Raw genomic sequence first — 19,426 nt, forward strand, 5'->3', positions numbered from 1 at the left:
CCTCCCTGTTCCGATCGGGACGGTCACCCACTTCTCGTTTTCATCGACCCCAAATTACTCCGCAATCATTCTCTACAAGTGCTTCCACTTGAACAGATCGCCGTTGCTGCAATTGAAAGCTTCGTTGCTCGCATACGGATCCATCGCCGCCCATACTAGTGCTCCGCTATCAGACCGGAATTCGACGCCACCGAGTAGCAGTTCCATACCGCCTTCGTTCCCGAGGGAGAACCAGAGATTGTGATTGAAGGGGGTGATGGCAGTGGGTTAGTGGGGGTTTGGTTTCACGGTGTGTGATGGGTTTGATGGAGAGAAGGTTAGGCTGTGGTTGGTGATGACGGGTGATGGTGGTGGCGGGATTGGGGTGGTGGCTGTGGGTTTGTGTACTGGTTCGATTGGGTTTGGTGGTGTGCCGTTGAGATGCCGATGGAGGTGGTAGTGATGGTGGTGGGTTTGATTTCGTTTAACGGTGTGTTTTGGCATGAGTTCAGGAGGGTTTCGTGGTGGTTATGTTGGTGGTTGCGGACGGTGGTGGTGGTTATGTTGGTGGTTGCAGAAGGTGGTGGTGGTCGTAGACGACGGTGGTGGTGGTTATAGGATAATTTGGTATTTTCATATATAGAAGGGCATTATTGTCCAAAAAACTTAATTTGTCTGTCGCGTGTGAATCACGCGCTCATTTTTGGACGGCCGGTCACCGAATGGGGTGATCTGCAACTTTTTTGTATAGTTTGAGGGGTTTTTTGTATTTTTGGTAGTTCAGGGAGTTAGTTGCAAATTTCCCCATAGTTCAGGGGAGTTATTTGCACTTTACCCTATTAAATATATAAGCCCTCAATGCCTCAACTAGAAAAACAAAAAATAAAAAATAATTGAAAATCCTCGAAACCTTTTTGGTTTCTATTCTTGTTCTTCGTCTCAAAATTACGAACTCGATTGATTCGATCCACCAATCGGTTTCAGAGGGAAAAGAAGGAGATGAATCTGAACATGAACTCAGTGGAGACTCTGGTGGCTCAAATCCAAGGGCTATCGAGCAGCGTCGACGACATCAAACACCTCCACAACCTCCTGAAACAATCGGAGGAACTTCTTCACTCCGAGTCGACTCGCTTGGCCACTTCTCTTGCCGAACTCGACCCCTCCAATCATTCCCTTGGATATCTCTACATTCTGTAAGTCTCTTTCCGATTGTATACGCAACAAATTGCACACAAATGCTCGGGCATGTTCCTTTGTGTATGCCTTTGCAATTGTATTTTAGGGTTTTGTATTCCAATGAAGTACACAGGATTTTTTTTTGTTTTTGTTTTTAACTTTGTTAGGTTTAGGGATTGAATACTTTGAAATTGCCTTTTTGGGTATGCCTATAGCATGTCAGTGTTTTTATTTTTTATATAGATTTATTGATATATGCACTGCCTATTGGTTTTACTGTGTAAGTGTGCTCAAGTTTTGTCATGCCAGAGGTATATGTATCCCTTGTATACTTATATTTATATATATATATATATAGTGTATCTGTGTATGTACATTGGGTACTGCTTTAAGTTGGATTGTAATGTGATACATTTGGACGATGGCTTGAAATCTGTGAATATAGTGCCAATTATGCAGTCAAACTGATTTTGGAGAACCTAAGTTGCAAAGCCAATTTTTGTTTAAAATATAAATACGAATTTGGTGTAAGGGCATATCTTCAAAAGAAGCTTGATATTTTCATGAATTGTTTTTTCTTTGAGAACGGAAAAGCCATTACTCGAATTGGTGTTTAATCGTTGGAACAGCAAACGGTAAGAGAAGGGAGTTGAGTACTCAGTTTGATTTTGAGATGAAAGAACAAAGATGAAATGTCAACTTAACACAGATCCATATTGTTTAATACCTTTTTGAAGAAATCTGAAACCATTCAATTTTCATGTTTATTAAGTTACATGGGTCATTTCATAAAATACTAATAGAAAGAGCTTAGTACTCAGGCTTTTATGTTATAGTATGCAAAATTTTCCAACATAAGCCTGCCAATTCCGTCAGTAAAAAACAAAAAAAGGGGCGATGGTGCAGATTATGTGGGAAGAAAGAAGGAAAAGTAGAAGGAAAGATGAACCCTTGCTCTATGAGAAACACCATCTTGCGGATTGATAGGATATGCTCTCTGGCTCTCTGCAGTTGCCATGGAAAGTTAATTCCATTTCGAATTTTCAACTTGCTATGTACATTCCAAAATAAGGAGCTGTTTTGTTATAGAACATTGTATCTAACTTTGTAATAATTTTCCTTGTCTTTTTCTATGACAAGAGATCAAGGATACTGAATAATGTTCTTTTAAATCAAGTTTTTTTATTGAGAACGAAAGGATTGTTGCATATCAAGTGTTCAAATTTTTTCCAGACTAACCATCAAATTTATATACAGACCAAAAAAGGAAAAAAGTACTCTTCTAACTTGCATAGCCTTATAGTACACATACTGTAGTTTGCGCATGTCATCTTTATATTCTTGTTTTCCACTTCCCAAAATGCTTGTCATTTCTGGAAAATTCATGTACTTCTTACATATTAATAGGTGAATGATGTGTGTATTAACCATCTTAGGTGGATTTGGTCTCTATGATTTTGGAACACGGGAAGTAGTTCATATAGCAGTTCTAATTCTTCAACCAATAGTCTTCTTTTTCGTGACAAATAAAAAAGTTCTTTTAATAGAGATGCATAGGTTTTAAGATCATTCTTCTATTATGGGTATTCCATTTTTGGGGAAAATTGATGTTTTTGTATGTATTGACAGGGAGGCATGCACAAATACACGGACTTCGAAAGAGCAAGCCAATGAACATGTTCTGTTGGTTGCCAGGTTTATCAATGTGTGTGCTGTGGAGCAGATTCGTTTGGCACCTGATAAATGTATCACTCGTTGTCCTACAAAATGATGTCTTTAATGTATTTTGTGTCATTCATTTATATTTACCTATTGATGTGTTGAGTTTGCAGTTGTATCTGTTTGTAAGAAGTTCAAGGACCAAGTGATGATGCTTGAAGCTCCTATGCGGGGTGTAGCTCCGCTGCTTACAGCTGCTCGAAAGCTTCAATCCTCTTCTGAACATTTAACTACTCTGCATCCAGATTTTCTTCTTCTTTGTGTATTGGCTAAGTGTTACAAAACTGGTCTTCACATTTTGGAGGATGATGTGTTTGAGGTTGATCAGCCAAGGGACCTCTTTCTCTACTGCTATTATGGGTGAGCTGTTTCTTTTTCTTATTTTTGGTGGTAATATTTTCCTTATTTCATTCGAGTTTTCTTGCATGCATTATGGGAGATGTTCTAGTTTATTTGATGCATTCCCTTTTCTTTTCATCATTGTGACTCCGTTTTATCGAAGTGTTGTCAGCCTCTCTTTTTTTCATTTTAGATTTCTCACTCCATAAATGGACGAGATTGTAGCATCTTCGGAGTTCTTTTCTGCCCTTTTACCAAATGGTTTTAATTTAACTTTAAGCAAGGAGACTCGATACATTTGCAGCAGTGCCTCACTTTAATAATTGTTTAATGCTAGTGTATCATTCAATTATTCCTTTCAATTATTTGTGAGTGTATAAGCAGTTTTTGCAATGTACAACTAGCATCCACGTTTTTTAAACAAAAAAATTATTTATGAATGTAGGTTACCCAACACTGCCTGTAAGTTAATGTATTACAAACAAGTGAAGCAACCACTAGTTCTATGGAAATAAGTTGTTTCCAGTACAGGAATATCCTCAACATTAAATTTGAGCTTAGTTTTTTGAAAGAATGCCATGAAGTATCTCTTGTAACAACAATTCTGCCTATTTAAGGAGGTAAAATTCCAAGGAGGGAATAGTTTATTTATTTATGAAGGATATATAATCTTTCATTTGAGTTTTGCATTCTAGAATCTTGAGAAATAAGGCATTCTAAACCATAAGTTATATTAGTGAGAGTTTATTGTTGATGTATTAATCAATGAATTGTTAGATCAGCTGTATAGCAATTGTCGCCTGGATACCATATAGCTTGTTCACCCTATAAACTTAAGTTTACCTATACAGAAGAAAGAATTTTTGGAAATTTTGAAATCCTATAATCTATGAGTTCTTTCACACATTAAATTGTCAGATAGCTGTCCAAATGTTTTAGTTATAACAAAAATGCATTCTATTAAAGAAACACCATGCTACCTCTTCATCATGAACAACACAACAACAACAACAACAAAGCCTTTTCCCAACTACTTGGGGTCGGCTACATGAATTCTATGATTTCATTCCAATGGCCATATTCTCAGTCAATCCACATGCTATCATATTCTTCCTTACTAACTCCATCCACGTTAATGAGTGAGTCAATCTAGCTGTATCTTCTTGAGAATTGATATTTGATTTTGTTGATCTTTTAGTTAGACTATTTTATGCTTGGGGCTATATGTGCATCTGAATCAACAACAACAACAACAACACGTGCTGACCAATTTTCACATTTGGCATCCTATGATAGGGGTATGATATGCATAGGACTAAAGCGTTTTCGCAAAGCATTGGAGCTTCTACACAATGTTTGTCATCTTTCTATGGTTCCCTAATGTTATTTGGTTATTTACAATTCTGTGATCAATTGACTTGTTTCATCATTGTTATTGTTATTGCTTATTGCTCCCAGGTTGTAACTGCTCCAATGTCGACTATGAATGCTATAGCTGTTGAAGCATACAAAAAATACATTCTTGTTTCATTGATTCATCTTGGGCAGGTTTGCTATGTTACTCTCTTTTGTCCTTGTATTTTTAAATTTTGGGAAAATATCACTTACCTCCCTTGAGGTTAGGCCTAATTACACGTGGTACCTCAAACATTTCAAATATTACACCGACATCCCTTCAATGTGGCCGGCGTTAGGTTCCGGTAAAAATTCATGTGAAAGCACTAATATACCCTCTATTATTATATTAATATAAAATGTTACCAAATTATTTTACCAAATGACACTTTTGACCCCTTTGACCTTTGGAATTCAATCCTCTGGTTCTTTGCTTCACCATATCTTCTTCCTCCTCTTGGACCAGATGCACGTCTGGTTACCCACAGGTAAGCTTTCCATATGTAAAATTTGTTTTGGTAGTTTAGCTCAATTAAACCCCACACAGCTCCATAGATTGCTTGCGGTCTCGGGCGATCTTGAGGCCTCTGACCACTCTTTGATATGGGTGACTGGGAAAGAAAATTGGAATCCACTAATGAATCCAAAGAAAATTATTTACATGTTGGATTCAAACTAAAATGGATGGAGACCCAAAAAGATAAAACCGTGCGTATTTTCTTCATTTTCTTGCGTTTTATCGGCAACCAAACAACCTTATATATATATGTATATATTTATATACATAGTGTATTTCCTTCATTTTCTTGTGTTTTCTCGACAAACCAATCAACCTTATCTATATAGATATATATGTATATATACACACACACACACCATGTATTTCCTTCATTTTTCTTGCGTTTTCTCGGCAACCAAACAACCTTATGTACCTGTGTATTTCCTTCATTTTCTTGCCTTTTCGTGGCAACCAAACGGAAATTCCATTGGGTTAGAATGCTTCCAATTAATCCCCTCATTGAAGCAACCCATCAATGTCTGCCTAGTACACCACCACCATCCCCGCCCCCAAATTTCTGCTGCCATCTCCACCGGGACAACCACTTCTGAGTACTCCGGCATGATTTTTTTTTTTTTAAGTGAGTACTCCGGCATGATCTACCACCGATACCACCATCATCCCCACTCCACCCTCAACCACCACGATTAACCCATTACCCAATATAAAATAAAAAACACAACCTTCACTTATTCACTGCTGTCACTGTCGCTGCACTTACCTCATCGGCAACTATGGGTTCTCTGGATTCCGACAACCATGGCATTTGTACCTCCACAATGTCCATTGATTCCGGCAGCGATCTGCCATGTGTTTGTGGAGGAGCCGATCAATTGCACCTGCGAGGTCGGAGGATTAGGTTTGATCTGCAGCAGCGGCAACTATCTGTCGTGGTGGTGACAGCAGCAATGGATAGATCTAGAGATGGAGATAAACCTTAGGATTTCTTAACAGCAGTCGAGTAATAATCTCTTTTCTGATCTATTTTCATTCGGGAGAGGCCTGAGCCTGCTTCCGACTTCAACCGAGGGAAATTGGTGACCAGTGTATATTATATATATAGAAAGTGAACCGTATACAAAAGAGATTTGGTAAATGAGAGGTTTTAGAGAGAAAATGTACAAGGAGAGAAATAAAGTGTGATTGTCTTTCTACTGCAGGTATAGAGTAATTTTAAGCTAAAAGTAAGGGTGGAAATTTCTCTGCCACTATAGTAAGGACAAATATGGTATTTCATCCTAAAAAATGGCTAACGTCATCAAAAAATGTCATTGACCAGCGTTGACGGTCACTGGAAAGGGCCAAGTGTTATGACGGATCTAACCTTGAGGGAGGTCGGTGTAATTTTTAAAACGTTAGGGATACTACGTGTAATTAGGCCTAACCTCGAGGGAGGTAAATGATATTTTTCGTTAAATTTTAATGGGTAGTGAGGAGACTTATGAAGAAAATTGCTAGATGATTTCTATTTTAGTTAGCTTAGACTTGGTATGTGTTGCAATCTGTGGATTTCTGTGACTGCTGAGTATGTTATATCTTGATAGCATGGCTGAATCAGTTTGGATAGGATGATCCAGTTTGTAGAAGAGAATTTTGTTTATGTATGTAGATGTATTCGGTAAATTGCAGTTCGATTAATTTTTTGCCTTAACAATTTAGTTTTTTGACTAGTTATATGACATAGTATTATTTCATCATTGTTGGCTTTTGTCATATTGTCATTTTATCCAAAAGTTCTATAATTAGGTGTCAATTGGTTGGGGTTGTCTGACAGGATGAGTTTTGAGTGGGCAAATTTATCTGCCTGGACAAACATTGAGTTAGAAAATTTTATCTTTATAAGCTTATGTTTCCCATTTGTTGAAACTGATTGTTAACTTATGTTACTTTTGATGGCAGTTTTCCACCAACTTCCCAAAGTACACTTCTTCAGTGGCTCAAAGGAATCTAAAGAATTTTTCTCTGGTAATGCTTGGTGCTTATATGAGTTCAACTTGCACATTTAATTGAAGTCATACAGATATGGCTTCTCTGTGAAATGGGCCGAATCTTACTTTTTTGAAGTTATGTGCACACACACCTGATGACGGCGACAAATTTTCGATCATAATGATTTTTTTTTTTTTTTGATATACAATTTAGATTATAGCTCAGATGTCCAGTTTTAGGGTTTTAATTGGAACTTGAAAATAAGTTAATTGAGAACTAGCATTTTCGTGAGGATACTTGCATGTTGGTTATTCAACCTTAAAAGAGCATTTTATTTGAAATATCAAATCATGTGACACAAACGTGTACTTGCATGCATACGTACATACATATGTTTACTGTTAATTGGCAGATACTATAAGTTATATAACATTGGTTTTCTTTCAAACGGAGTAAGCTGGAAAGAATCAAAAGTTGGCAGGCCAAATATTGATACATGCAAGTTTCTTCTGTTCCACCACTTCTAAAGTAGTTTACCCCTCTCATGTTGTGAGGTTCATTAACCTTTGATTAAATGGTACTTGACCATGCTTATTTTTAATTTGTGTATACTTCACGTTGCTTGCCCAATTTTTTTATTTGGGGTTTACCCATTATGGGCAGTGTAACAGTTATTAATTTGCTCTGATGTCTTTATAATCTCCATGTATTTCATCTGCAAGAAGAATGAATATATCTTCTTTCTTTCTTTTGTATAGTTTTTTCTCTTCCCGAGTCTTTGTTCTTTGATTTCATATTTTGAATTATTATTAGTATTTTTTGGCATGTTAATATGGAGCATTGCAAACTTCTAGCTTGAATTCTTCCATCATTTTTACCTTTTCTCTTCTGAGCAGCCCTATATTGAGTTGGCAAATTGTTATAGCACTGGAAAAGTATCAGAACTTGAGGCATATGTCCAGGCAAACAAGGAAAAGTTTGAAAGTGTGAGTTATTTGTGGTATACATCAAGTTATTATTATTTTCAAATACATTGAGATGGAAGGCTGATATGATCTCAATCAATATATTATTTACCTTGGTATAGTTTGAGGTTTTGGCAAATTAATGGAACTCTTGCCTGAAACTTTTTATCATCTGAGAGGCTTTGGATTTCTTCCCCTGCAGGACAACAATCTTGGATTGGTGAAGCAGGTTATATCATCCATGTATAAACGAAATATCCAGAGATTGACTCAAACATACTTGACACTCTCTCTCCAAGACATAGCTAACACAGTGCAGCTGAGCAGTGCAAAGGAGGCAGAAATGCATGTACTTCAAATGGTAGTTACTGTGTGTCCCTCTTGCTTTTTTAATGTTATACTTGCTCTAAAACTTGTTTTTGATGGTCATATATCAAATTTTAGATCCAAGATGGCGAAATATATGCAACAATTAACCAGAAGGATGGAATGGTTAGATTCCTAGAGGATCCTGAACAATATAAAACGTGTGAGATGATTGAGCATATTGATTCATCTATTCAAAGGTATGCTATGTTATTCAGAAAATTTGTAAATTTTGGTTTCTCAATAAGGGAGTGGAAAAGAAGAAAGTAGGAGCTCAAGATATCTTTCACAAGCTCCTGAACTTTTTGCGGCCGGTTCTTGCCAAATCAACCGCTGTTGGGGAAATCAGCGAAATAAATTTCTCCTTGATACTTTAATTCAATAAATCAACCTGCTCAAAGAGAATGTCTTAAATTTATATTAAGTGATTGAAATGTTTGTTCCAAGTTTCTCTGTTATTTGTCGTTCTGTGGATGCATTGTCTGTTGTTCACCTTTGGGACAGTTATGATTACTATTCTTCTATTTATTTTATTATTATTTTGCTTTAGTTAGTTTATTTTAAAATTCTAACATTTTTGTAGTTACAATGATAAAATATTTAACAATGATAAGTGGCAGAATAATGGTTTATAGTAATTGTTTTTGATAGGAGCTGTTGTATGAACCATAACGAAAGAGGCAATAATGAATTTTCTGTTTGCTTTCCAGGATAATGACACTTTCGAAGAAGCTGACTGTTATGGATGAACTCATATCCTGTGATCCTTTGTACCTAGCTAAGGTGAGCCAGTCATTCTCATTGATCGAAAATTTTCTGTTGAAATTTAACTGGTACTTGCTGGAAACTAATTGAGCAATATGCTTTTAATTCAGGCTGGGAGAGAGCGTCAAAGATTTGAATTCGATGACTTCGATACTGTTCCTCAAAAATTCAACATATGAACAAAGGAATTACCCACATCACATTGATGAGAGATTTTTAAACGATGATGAATGTGATGCTAGGCTTACTTTGATTTATCAACGGCATAATTTCTCTAGTCATTTTGGTCTCAAGGGGAAGTGGAGTGGTTGGATTGTAATTCCATCATGAATTTAATATTTTTGGCCATATTTTTTCCATTTTCACCTATACAAGTGCTGGATCCTCCTATTCTTGGTTTTCTGCTTTCTTCAATCTATAGAGTTCTGGTATAATTTATATAAATCGTGTATCTGGACAACTTTTTTTTGTACCAACATTAGGATTTCAATTGCATTTTGCTAGAACTGGTCTCAGGCATTGAGATTGATGGTGATTCAGACAAATGCGTTTACGCGCATAATGGAACTTGGATCTTACCTGATGAACTAGTAAATATCTCAGGTTGTGGCATCGAATTAGGTCATCACTTTTCTGGTGAATTGATGTATTAGTGGTTCATTCCTTGCTCCATTGGAGGAGATGATATCAGGTTGTTATCACTGGTAAACATGGAAATAAGTCTGCAGGAGGATGTGAACATACGGTTTGCCCTTTACCAAAAACACATAAATTTGCAATTTGCAATTTGTGCATTTGTGATAACTTCTTACTTTCATAAAAAATATATATATATTATAAGGCTCGAATCATAATCAAAATAAGCTAGTGCTCAAAACTATGAACTTTTTTTTTTTTTTTTTTTTTTTTGTTTTTTGGGGTAATTAAAAAAAATGTGTTTTTCTTCACCTTCCACACCACTGAATAAATAATTTTTAATTAAATTTTAATATAATTATAATTCTTCTTTAACTATATAATTAAAAAATCAGATTAAAGATATATACTACTAAATTATATAACTATATATATAATATATTCGCTTCGGAAACCCTGTACCTATTCCTTTGCAGCATCCCCTCATTTCGTATTCATGGTATCAGTCAAGTCATTGTGCATCACAGCGTGAAAGAACGAACAAGAAATTATGAATCCCACTTTCAACTCTTGAGGGACTACTGATCTGGTCATCTGATTCATCATTCAAGTTACCAGCCTGTTCGTCGGTCGACCTGATCATTGCATTACAAGAAATCAATCCTTCTTTGTTACCTAAGAGATTATTATCACATTCACAACCAGGACGAGCTTCTCACACACTAGTGTTCAATTGCTCCCTGTAAGCAAAAAAAAGTATATTCACTTTCAATTATAATAGTAGTAGGATCTAATCTTACTGCTAATATAATTCTTGCATTATTTTAGGAAACTGATATTATTTGAATTAGTAATTAATTACAATAGAGATAAAATGATAATAGTAATCAATTTCATAAGAATAAATAAAAATAAAAAAATCTTGTTATGCTCTTTCTTAATTTTTATCTTAAAAAATAAGAAGAAGTTTCATATATGATTTCGATGAAAGAAATTTTTATAAAGAAATTTCTATAAAGACATACTGTCATAAAGAAATTTTTGTCTTGTTATACTCTTTCTTAGATTTTATCTTAAAAAATAAGAAGAAGTTTCATATATGATTTCATATACGGTTAATCAATCAAATCTTAAAAGGCTATGTCAAACAAAATTGATTTTTTCTTTTTATGAAACTATCTATTATAATCATTTTACTTCGATTGTAAAACAATGCAAGGATTGTATTAGCCAAAAGATTAGATCCTATGACTATAATTGAAAGTGAGTATATTTTTTCTTATTCACCGGGAGCAATTGAACACTACCATATATATATATAGGGGTAAGTGCAAGAAACACCCTATTCTTTTCAATTTGTGCAAAAACACCCCTCAATTAATATAATGCCCATTTTATCCTTTTACTCTTCAAAAAAGTCCCTACCATACTGATTTTTATTTTTATTTTTTTTATTAAAAAAATAAGACCTAACCGATCTTGTTGTCCCGATCATCAGACTGGAAATCGAGATTAAATATATATATATATATATATATATAGGGTAATTGAGATCTCTTCCATTAATTAAGGAGCTCATATATATATATGTGTGTGTGTGTTTGTGTGGACCGGGAATGTTAGGATTATTACGATCTCTTCCATCAAGGCATTAATCAAGGTTGGTAGGTATTTCCTTCCAAATCTGAAATCTCCTACTTTGTGCGTCTTTAAGTGAGAGAGATGCAAATAAAAATAAAAGTTTTTTTTTAAGGCAACCATTCACAAAGTCAGCCAAAAAGGAGAGAGAGGATTAATAAATTTGGAAGAGACAAATCCCAGGGAAATCTTGAACAGATCCACCGCCCTAGCCATCGTCCCCGCCGCCAGATACGGTGCGTCCGGCGCAATCTTGCCCTCAGCATCATGAAGCCGATTTTTGAGCAGCTGGATCTCTGTGTGCATAGCTGCAGTTGCATTAGAATTCAATATCAACAAGCACCTCTACAGGCTCTACTTTTTACATGATGAATGTGCAATCCACGTGAATATATTTATTGATTACATTTATTCCATATTTCCATGTTTAAAACAGTCACTTTTTGTTTTGTTTCATTTATAATTGCACTTGAACAATGTTTATAGTCAAACATGAATCCTGCACTTCTTGGAACTTGTTAATTTGACCCCTGTACTAATCAATAAGTTTTAATAACTGGATTTGCTTCCTAGCACAATTTTCGTTAAAGTTCAAATATTTGACATTGTATGAGAACTAAAAAGGTTCCCCTAACAATTTTTTGAAATTTAGTTATCACATTTATCAAATCAAAGATCAAATTAAGTTTGTGCTTAAAATAAAGCCATGGTTGGATAAACCACATAATTTCTTCTAGTCACGTAATTGAAAAGTCCATCTTTCCCAAAAAAATAAATCAAATCTTTTGTCGAGGTGACATTTTTATGAAGGATGTACAAGTCTGTTTCTACTATGTAAAGTTGTGACATTCTAATAATTTTTAACTTTGGTGACTCAAATTCAGACACTGGTAGACCGGCTTCAGCCTTCAATTGGACCAACCCGACAACCCACCTTATGGAGAAACCTCTTTCACATGCCACATAAAGGCAAAAGATGTAAGTATACAAACATCATCATTATCAGTATGATTTTAGTTTCGGTGTGTTCTTTGTGCATTCAAGGGTTATAGTTTTTGCAACGTTAGTTGGTGTCAGAGCAAGGTTCCGAATCCAAGATTTGCCTTTGTTTTTGATGGGCGGTTCACGAGATAGAAGCAACCCTCCAGCGATGGTGATCGTGATAGAGTAACTCTTTTGAGGGCTGAGTTTACTAAGTTCCAGACCAACATTAATCGAACCTTGATGCGCGTGTCAAGTATTGGCGAGATCAAGGGCGGATATAGGGGTGGACTCTGGTGGATTTGGGCCACAAAAAAAAAATAAAAAAATAAAAATTACTATACTAATTTTGGCTCATCCAAAAATTAGCTTAACCAATCAAACCCGGGTCAACTCAACCACCATACTAAAGTAATGATCCAAGCCTAATAAGCTCAGGGCCAGCCCTAATCCAAAGTGACAAAGGCAATTGCCTAGGGCCTCAAATGGGGCTCAAAATTTAAAGGCCATAGATGATGGGTCTCCAAAAAAAATATTTATAAATAAAATCAGCCCACCCAATTAAGCCCGAGTTAACTCATCCATCATACTAAAATAAAAGGCCCAAACTAAATATACCCAGGACCGGTCCTAACTCAAGGCGACAAAGGTGGTCGCCTAGGACCTCAAAATTTATAGGCCCATGAATGATAAGTGATTAGAGATGAGAGAGGATAAGGTACTCTCGAATATAACAATCCAACCACTCTAATATTATTCTTTAACACGGCAACTCAATCATGAATCATGGTTTTAACTTTGCAAAAGTACCATAATGACATATAAACAGTGGTAACATTTTGGACTAATAAGAATTAAGCATTCAAGCATTTCGATCCGACTCATAACCCCATAGTCAATTCTAGCCGTCCACACACCAATTAATAAAACACAACCAAATTGATTTTCAACGGTTCAACAGTTCCTGAAAAGCACACGATAGCAATTTTCAACCGTCCGATTCACTTTTACTCCCCACACATGCTAAATACATTTTTAGGGCAAATCATTTCAGCCTCCCCAATCGCCTCCATCTCTTGACTCGTTCTCAACTCTGAACTTGAACCCCCCCCCCCCCCCCCCCTCCTCCTCCTCTCCCTCTCTCTCTATCTGCAACTGCAAACTACAAACAAGAATCAGAAGTTCAAAACCCATATATTTCAGTTTATCTATCTATCAGCAAGAATCAAAAGTTTAAAACCCTTATCCGCATATCATTTCAGATTCTTCATAAAATCAAAACCCACATCTTTCAGTTTCCATCGCCTGCAGTTCCAGTTCGGGTTCGCCGTTCGCAAGCTTCAGCCGCTGTCTCTCAACTCTCAAGCTTGCCCCCCTTTCTCTCTGCAACTGCTAACTTGTATGTGTGGGTTTTGTTTTAAATTTTTTTTCTAAGTCAACTAATCAAGATCTGTAATTCTTGTTTTGCAAACTAAATCCTATTTGGTGAAATTTTTATGATCAAGGTCTGTAATTCTTGTTTTGCAAACTAAATCCTATTTGGTAAAATTTTTATGATCTTATATATATATATATATATATATATATATATATATATATATATATATAAAGTAACAAAATTTGTTGCATTTTGAGGTAATCATTGCATTGTATTTTGAGGCAATCACCGTAATATACATTTTGTTTCAACAAAACAAATAATTTTTTTTTTTTTAATTTCTGTAACTTGTATTTCTATTTTTTTTTTTTTTTTTTTTTTTTTTTTTAAATTTGAATCTGGGCATGAAAAAAAAAAAGAAAAAAAAGAATCTGAATTGGATTAGAAATCTGCAATGATTGAATCTGAAACAAATTTTATCAACATGCCAAGCTGCAAATAAATTTTTTATTTTATTTTTACAATATAAAGTAACAAAATTTGTTGCAGGTAATCACCGTAATATACATTTTATTTCAGAAAAACAATTTTTTATTTTTTATTTTTTATTTATAGCTTCTATTTTTGTTATTTTTTTTAAAAAAAAAAATTTATTTATTTTTTGCTGTTGTCAATTATGTCTAGAAGAAAATTTGAATCTGGACATGAAAAAAAAAAAAAAAAAAAAGAATTTGTATCAACATGCCAAGCTGGAAATCTTTTCAGAACTAAAAAAATAAAAAAATCATAACAAGAACTTTGACAAGCAAAAATACTTAATATAGGGTAAACCTCTAAAGTTACTTCTTGAAAATTAAAATACTTACAAAAAGCATGCTTTTGAGTGAATTCCATAGTGTTGGAAGGGGCTTGCCATGAACTACCTCACACTCTGCTTCCAATACTAGATTCCCAAATAAGATTAGTAAATTGGTCAAAAGAAGAGATAGGGTACTGAATGGTGAATTGTTCAGAAATAAATTGGTAATTTTTTATTTTATTTTTTTATTAATTACCCAAATAGGATTTTCTATGTGCCTTAATCAGTCAATTGTCTAAAGAAACATTGTTAGTTAACTAAAATTGAATTAAACAACAGTTGATTTTGGTTCATATATTTTGATTTAGCCCACCCCATTGAGAAATCCGAGATGTTTTGTTTCACATAGAAATACAATTTGTGAAATGCACGAAGGATATATTCAATCTTTTTGCCATATTTTTATTTTCAAATTTTGGTTTTTGATTTTCTTTCGTTATTAGAATGCAGAATATCAGGATATTGATTTGTTAATTTTGAAGATTATTCCTAAAGTGATGTATTGTACTTTGTTATTGGATTAATTTAACATAAGAGCGGAGTATAATATGTGCTAATCACACCTATTTGCAATCACACCTCTCTCTACGGATAGGTGTCCAACATTTTGACTGAAAGCATAGTTGGGTTGGGTTGATACATGATACTGATAGTACTTAGATGGTAGTGTTTTAATTGTTATGAGTGAGATTGTGAAACCTCTTCCTCACAATTTGAGTGTTTTCTTATTTTTAAGGTTAGCATCGGGCCTTAACATTTAGCAAGAACAAGGTTCAAGAGACATGCCTCCTCAGTCATCAGGTAACAAACTCTTTTTTTTTTTTTTTTTCCCTAAAATTTTAATGGGCATTTTTAGCTATTGGTTACGTTTATTTATTTATGTTTTACATACTGATTTTTTGTTTTTGTTTCTACATACATATATATAATATTGTTATGATGTAATGCTCGAATAATTTATTACTGGGAATTAAAGACTTTGAAGTTTAGTTTTCAATTTCAGAATATATGTTTTACAAGTTTATTAATGCTTTTAAAACTTTTTCTCTTTTGTCCTAATAATATAGGTCTCTTTTTTTAAAGAAGAGAGTTGCTGGGAATGGGTGGAATCGGTAAAAAGAAAATAGGTAAGTTTTTTTTGCCTAACTAATTGAATTATTTAAATCCCCTTATCGTTGTAGCAGTGATGTTGGTTTTAAAATGACCAATTATGATAGGAAGTCTCTTTTCAGTTTATCTTAATCAAATGTATATCTATGTAACAGGATTACGTGATTCTAGATGATGATTCTAGATGAGGATGTTAATGCTCTAGTGATGACGACTGATGTGTTGATGAGGATGTTAATTACTTCTGTTATATATGTTGATGCACTCAAATTAAGTCTGTTGTTTGAAAGCACTTATGGCTTTTCAATGTCCAGTTTGCACACAATCCCCAGAACACCACTTTTAATTTTGGCCTCCACACACTCACTAGCAATCAATATTGAATCCATAATATGACGACCACCAACAAAAGCATTCTAAGAATTCGAAATCACCTCATCTAAAACCTTCCTCAAACGGATGGCTAATATGTAGAGAAAATCTTATAAATGACACCCATCAAGCTGATCGGTCTGAAGTCCTTTACATCGAAAACAACACTTTTCTTCGGGATAAGATCAATAAAAGAGGCATTAAGGCTTTTCTCAAAAACACCATCTGAGAAGAAAGAAGAAAGAGCTCCCATCACGTCGGGCTTAACCACCTCCCAATTGTGTTGGAAGAAAGCTAACGTAAACCCATCCGGCCTTGGGGCTTTGTCACCCTCACAACTCCTCAAGGCTTCCAATACCTCCTCCTCCCTGAAAGGCCTCTCAAGCCACTCTTTATCTTCACTCGATATTTCGTCAAACTCCAAACCATCCAGTATAGCCTATATGTCTCCATGAAGCAGTTTCCGTGAATAGGTTATGAAAAAATGACCACAAAACCAGCCTGTACGTCCTCATCCCTTGTCACCATATTACCGTCAAAACATATTCTACTGATGTGGTTTCCTCTTCTATGGGCATTTGCCAAGCGGTTCCGATCACCTTCTGTTAGCCAAAGAGCTCTAGATTTCTGCCTCCAATAGATCTCTTCCATCATAACAGTCTCTCCAAACTCAACCTTGCATTCTGCCCACCTATTTGAGTCCGTAGCGCTAAGAAATCCTTTACCTTCCTTCTTATCAATGTCAACAATTTTTTGAATAATTCTGTTTTTACGCCATATGAGATTACCAAACACTTCCTTATTCCACTTCTTTAAATCCCCCTTAAGCAGCATAATTTTGGATGCAAGTCGGAAACTTGGGTTTCGTCTAACTTCATACCCTGTCCACCAGTAATGAACCCTCTCCTTGAAGTCCCATAGTCTAAGCCACATATTCTCAAAACAGAACGGTGTTCGCCTTCTCCTTACCCCTCCACAATCGAGTAGAATAGTAATATGGTCTGAAACCATTCTTGCTAAAGTAACTTCCGACACATCTGGGAATTTCTTTTCCAATTCTATCGAAATAAAAAATCTATCCAGCCGAGACAACGTAGGGGACTCCCGTCAACTAGACCATGTAAACTGCCCTCCCTCCATCGGAAAATCAAAAAGATGTTGAGCGTCAATGAAATTTGAAAACTCCTTCATCGCATGCTCGAACTTCCTCCTGTGGATCTTTCATTAGGCTTCCTGGCGACATTAAAATCCCCTCCCACACACCATGGAGCTGTACATTTCCTCCTAGCAAACAGCAACTCCTCCCATAACACCCTTTTATCCACATCCCTTACTAACTCATAAACTCTAGAGAATAACCACTGTGATCCCATCTTCCTCCAGAGAGAATAAAATAGAAATAGATGATCTTCCCTTTAACATGTCAACCTTAGATACCCACATTTTATCCCACAGGACCATAATCCCTCCCGCTGCCCCCTCAGCATCAATTACCTCCTTGTCCACAAAGCGGACCTCCCATAAACTTTTAAAACTTTATCAGTAGTAGATGCAATTTTAGACTCTTGTAGACACACCACATGCGCCCCCCATAATCGAATCAAAGCCTTTATGTGATTAATTTTCTGTATGGATCTTGCGTGCATTTGAATTTAATGCGTTTACATGATTTCTCTTTAAAGTGTTCTAGATAGTGTTTATACAGAACAATGTTATAGTCTAAGAAGCACGAAAACGGATACGGGACACAACACGACATGATAAATCCAGAAAAATTAGGACACGGACATGGCGGGGACACGACAAATAATAAATTTATTTTAGATGTATATGATGTTGTACTTCAAGAAATTAAGTGTAATATTAGGGGCGGGGCAGGGCGGTTATGGGGATGGGTAAACAGACCGTGGTTGCCCCTGTACCGATGACATGGCGAGGCATTGGAGATGGTCCAACAAAGGTGAAACCCGCAACACCCATAGGCCCTGCTAGAAGGGGAGCCCCAGCTGTGAGAGAAAATCCCCATGCAAACCCAACTATGGGCAAGTGTTTACGATGTGGAGATCCTGGCCATAAATTAGTTTGTTAACTCCCTTTCTACTTAGTTATGTAGCCAAGGGGCGACGTCGAAGAACAATAAGATAAAGAAATACTGAAGAGAAATTTTTTTGTACAAAATACTAAATATGAAAACTTGATATTGATTGACAATATATTCATTCATTGTATTTATATTTTACAATTAAGGGTTGCACAAAAAAAACCGTGGAACCAAACCGAACTGTCAACCATGGCTTCGGTTCAGTTCTCACGGTTTCGGTCCCTATCTCGGTTTTGAAAATAGGAACCAGAACCGTATATATATTATTAATTACATACTTACTAAACTCATTCATATTTCATACCATACACTTATACAACACTGCAGTAACACGTGGTCCACCACTAAACCACAAAAACTCATCTAAAGTTCTAACCCTAACCTTAACCCTCGCCTCCCCTTTCTATTGCTTTTGGCATTAAAGAAAATGGGATAAAAGAGGGTTAGTATGACGGCTCGAGCATTCTTTTCGCTGTCCTTTTAGTTGTGGTTGTATCAGCAGTGACTAACTTCAGGCAATCAAGACAATTTGATGAATTGTCCAAAGTTTCTAACAATATCCAAGTTGAAGTCACGAGAAATGGGAAGCCTCAACATATCTCCATATTTGATATTTTAGTCGGAGATATGGTGAACTTGAAAATTGGAGATCAAATTCCAGTTGATGGGTTGTTCTTGTATGGCCATTCCTTACAAGTAGACGAATCAAGCATGACAGGAGAGAGCAACCACGTTGAAATTGATGAAAATGTCAATCCATTCTTATTTTTCGAACCCAAGATAGCGAATGGGTATGCCCGGATGGTTGTCTGTAATACCCCTACTTTAAAAAGGGATAAAATTGGAATTTAAATGTTATTTTATGTGCATTTTTATTTTATTTATTAATTTTATGAATAAATGTTTATTTGTGTGCATTAATTGACTTAATTGGATTATTCGATTTAATTGATTTATTATTGTTTATTTTAATTAAGGGTGTAATTCTTTATTTGTTGGTTTATTTTAATTACTTGTTTTATTTATTTTATGTGTTTTAAGTGATTCGTTGCTTCCTTATTTGATTTAATTAATGGGTTTAAATTAATTGTTTATTAAGTATTTAATTTTTGAACAGGGTAATTATGTCATTCCCATTAACTAGGGTTTTAGATAC

The 19,426-nt window shown here is 35.4% G+C and overlaps 2 protein-coding genes across 2 annotated transcripts; one reads left to right on the top strand and one right to left on the bottom strand.

Moving 5' to 3' along the window:
• Positions 1 to 838: 838 nt before the first annotated feature.
• On the top strand, positions 839 to 9,639 carry LOC132315675 (COP9 signalosome complex subunit 3). The gene is made up of 11 exons (XM_059814020.1): positions 839 to 1,175; positions 2,788 to 2,903; positions 2,991 to 3,237; positions 4,513 to 4,570; positions 4,675 to 4,764; positions 7,070 to 7,135; positions 7,996 to 8,085; positions 8,267 to 8,425; positions 8,509 to 8,630; positions 9,141 to 9,213; positions 9,306 to 9,639. The coding sequence occupies exons 1-11, from the start codon at positions 979 to 981 to the stop codon at positions 9,372 to 9,374; spliced, it is 1,287 nt and encodes a 428-aa protein (XP_059670003.1). The 5' UTR covers positions 839 to 978; the 3' UTR covers positions 9,375 to 9,639.
• A 6,621-nt stretch (positions 9,640 to 16,260) lies between these two features.
• Positions 16,261 to 17,180, bottom strand: LOC132267514 (uncharacterized). The gene is made up of 2 exons (XM_059768671.1): positions 16,659 to 17,180; positions 16,261 to 16,608 (listed from the first exon to the last, which is right to left on the bottom strand). The coding sequence occupies exons 1-2, from the start codon at positions 17,178 to 17,180 to the stop codon at positions 16,261 to 16,263; spliced, it is 870 nt and encodes a 289-aa protein (XP_059624654.1).
• Between the last annotated feature and the right edge of the window lie 2,246 nt (positions 17,181 to 19,426).

Source organism: Cornus florida, unplaced genomic scaffold (genome assembly GCF_030987335.1).
Source record: "Cornus florida cultivar Cherokee Brave unplaced genomic scaffold, ASM3098733v1 CherokeeBrave_3.0.0_Hap2_Chr07, whole genome shotgun sequence".
In the NCBI taxonomy this organism is placed as follows: Eukaryota; Viridiplantae; Streptophyta; class Magnoliopsida; order Cornales; family Cornaceae; genus Cornus; species Cornus florida.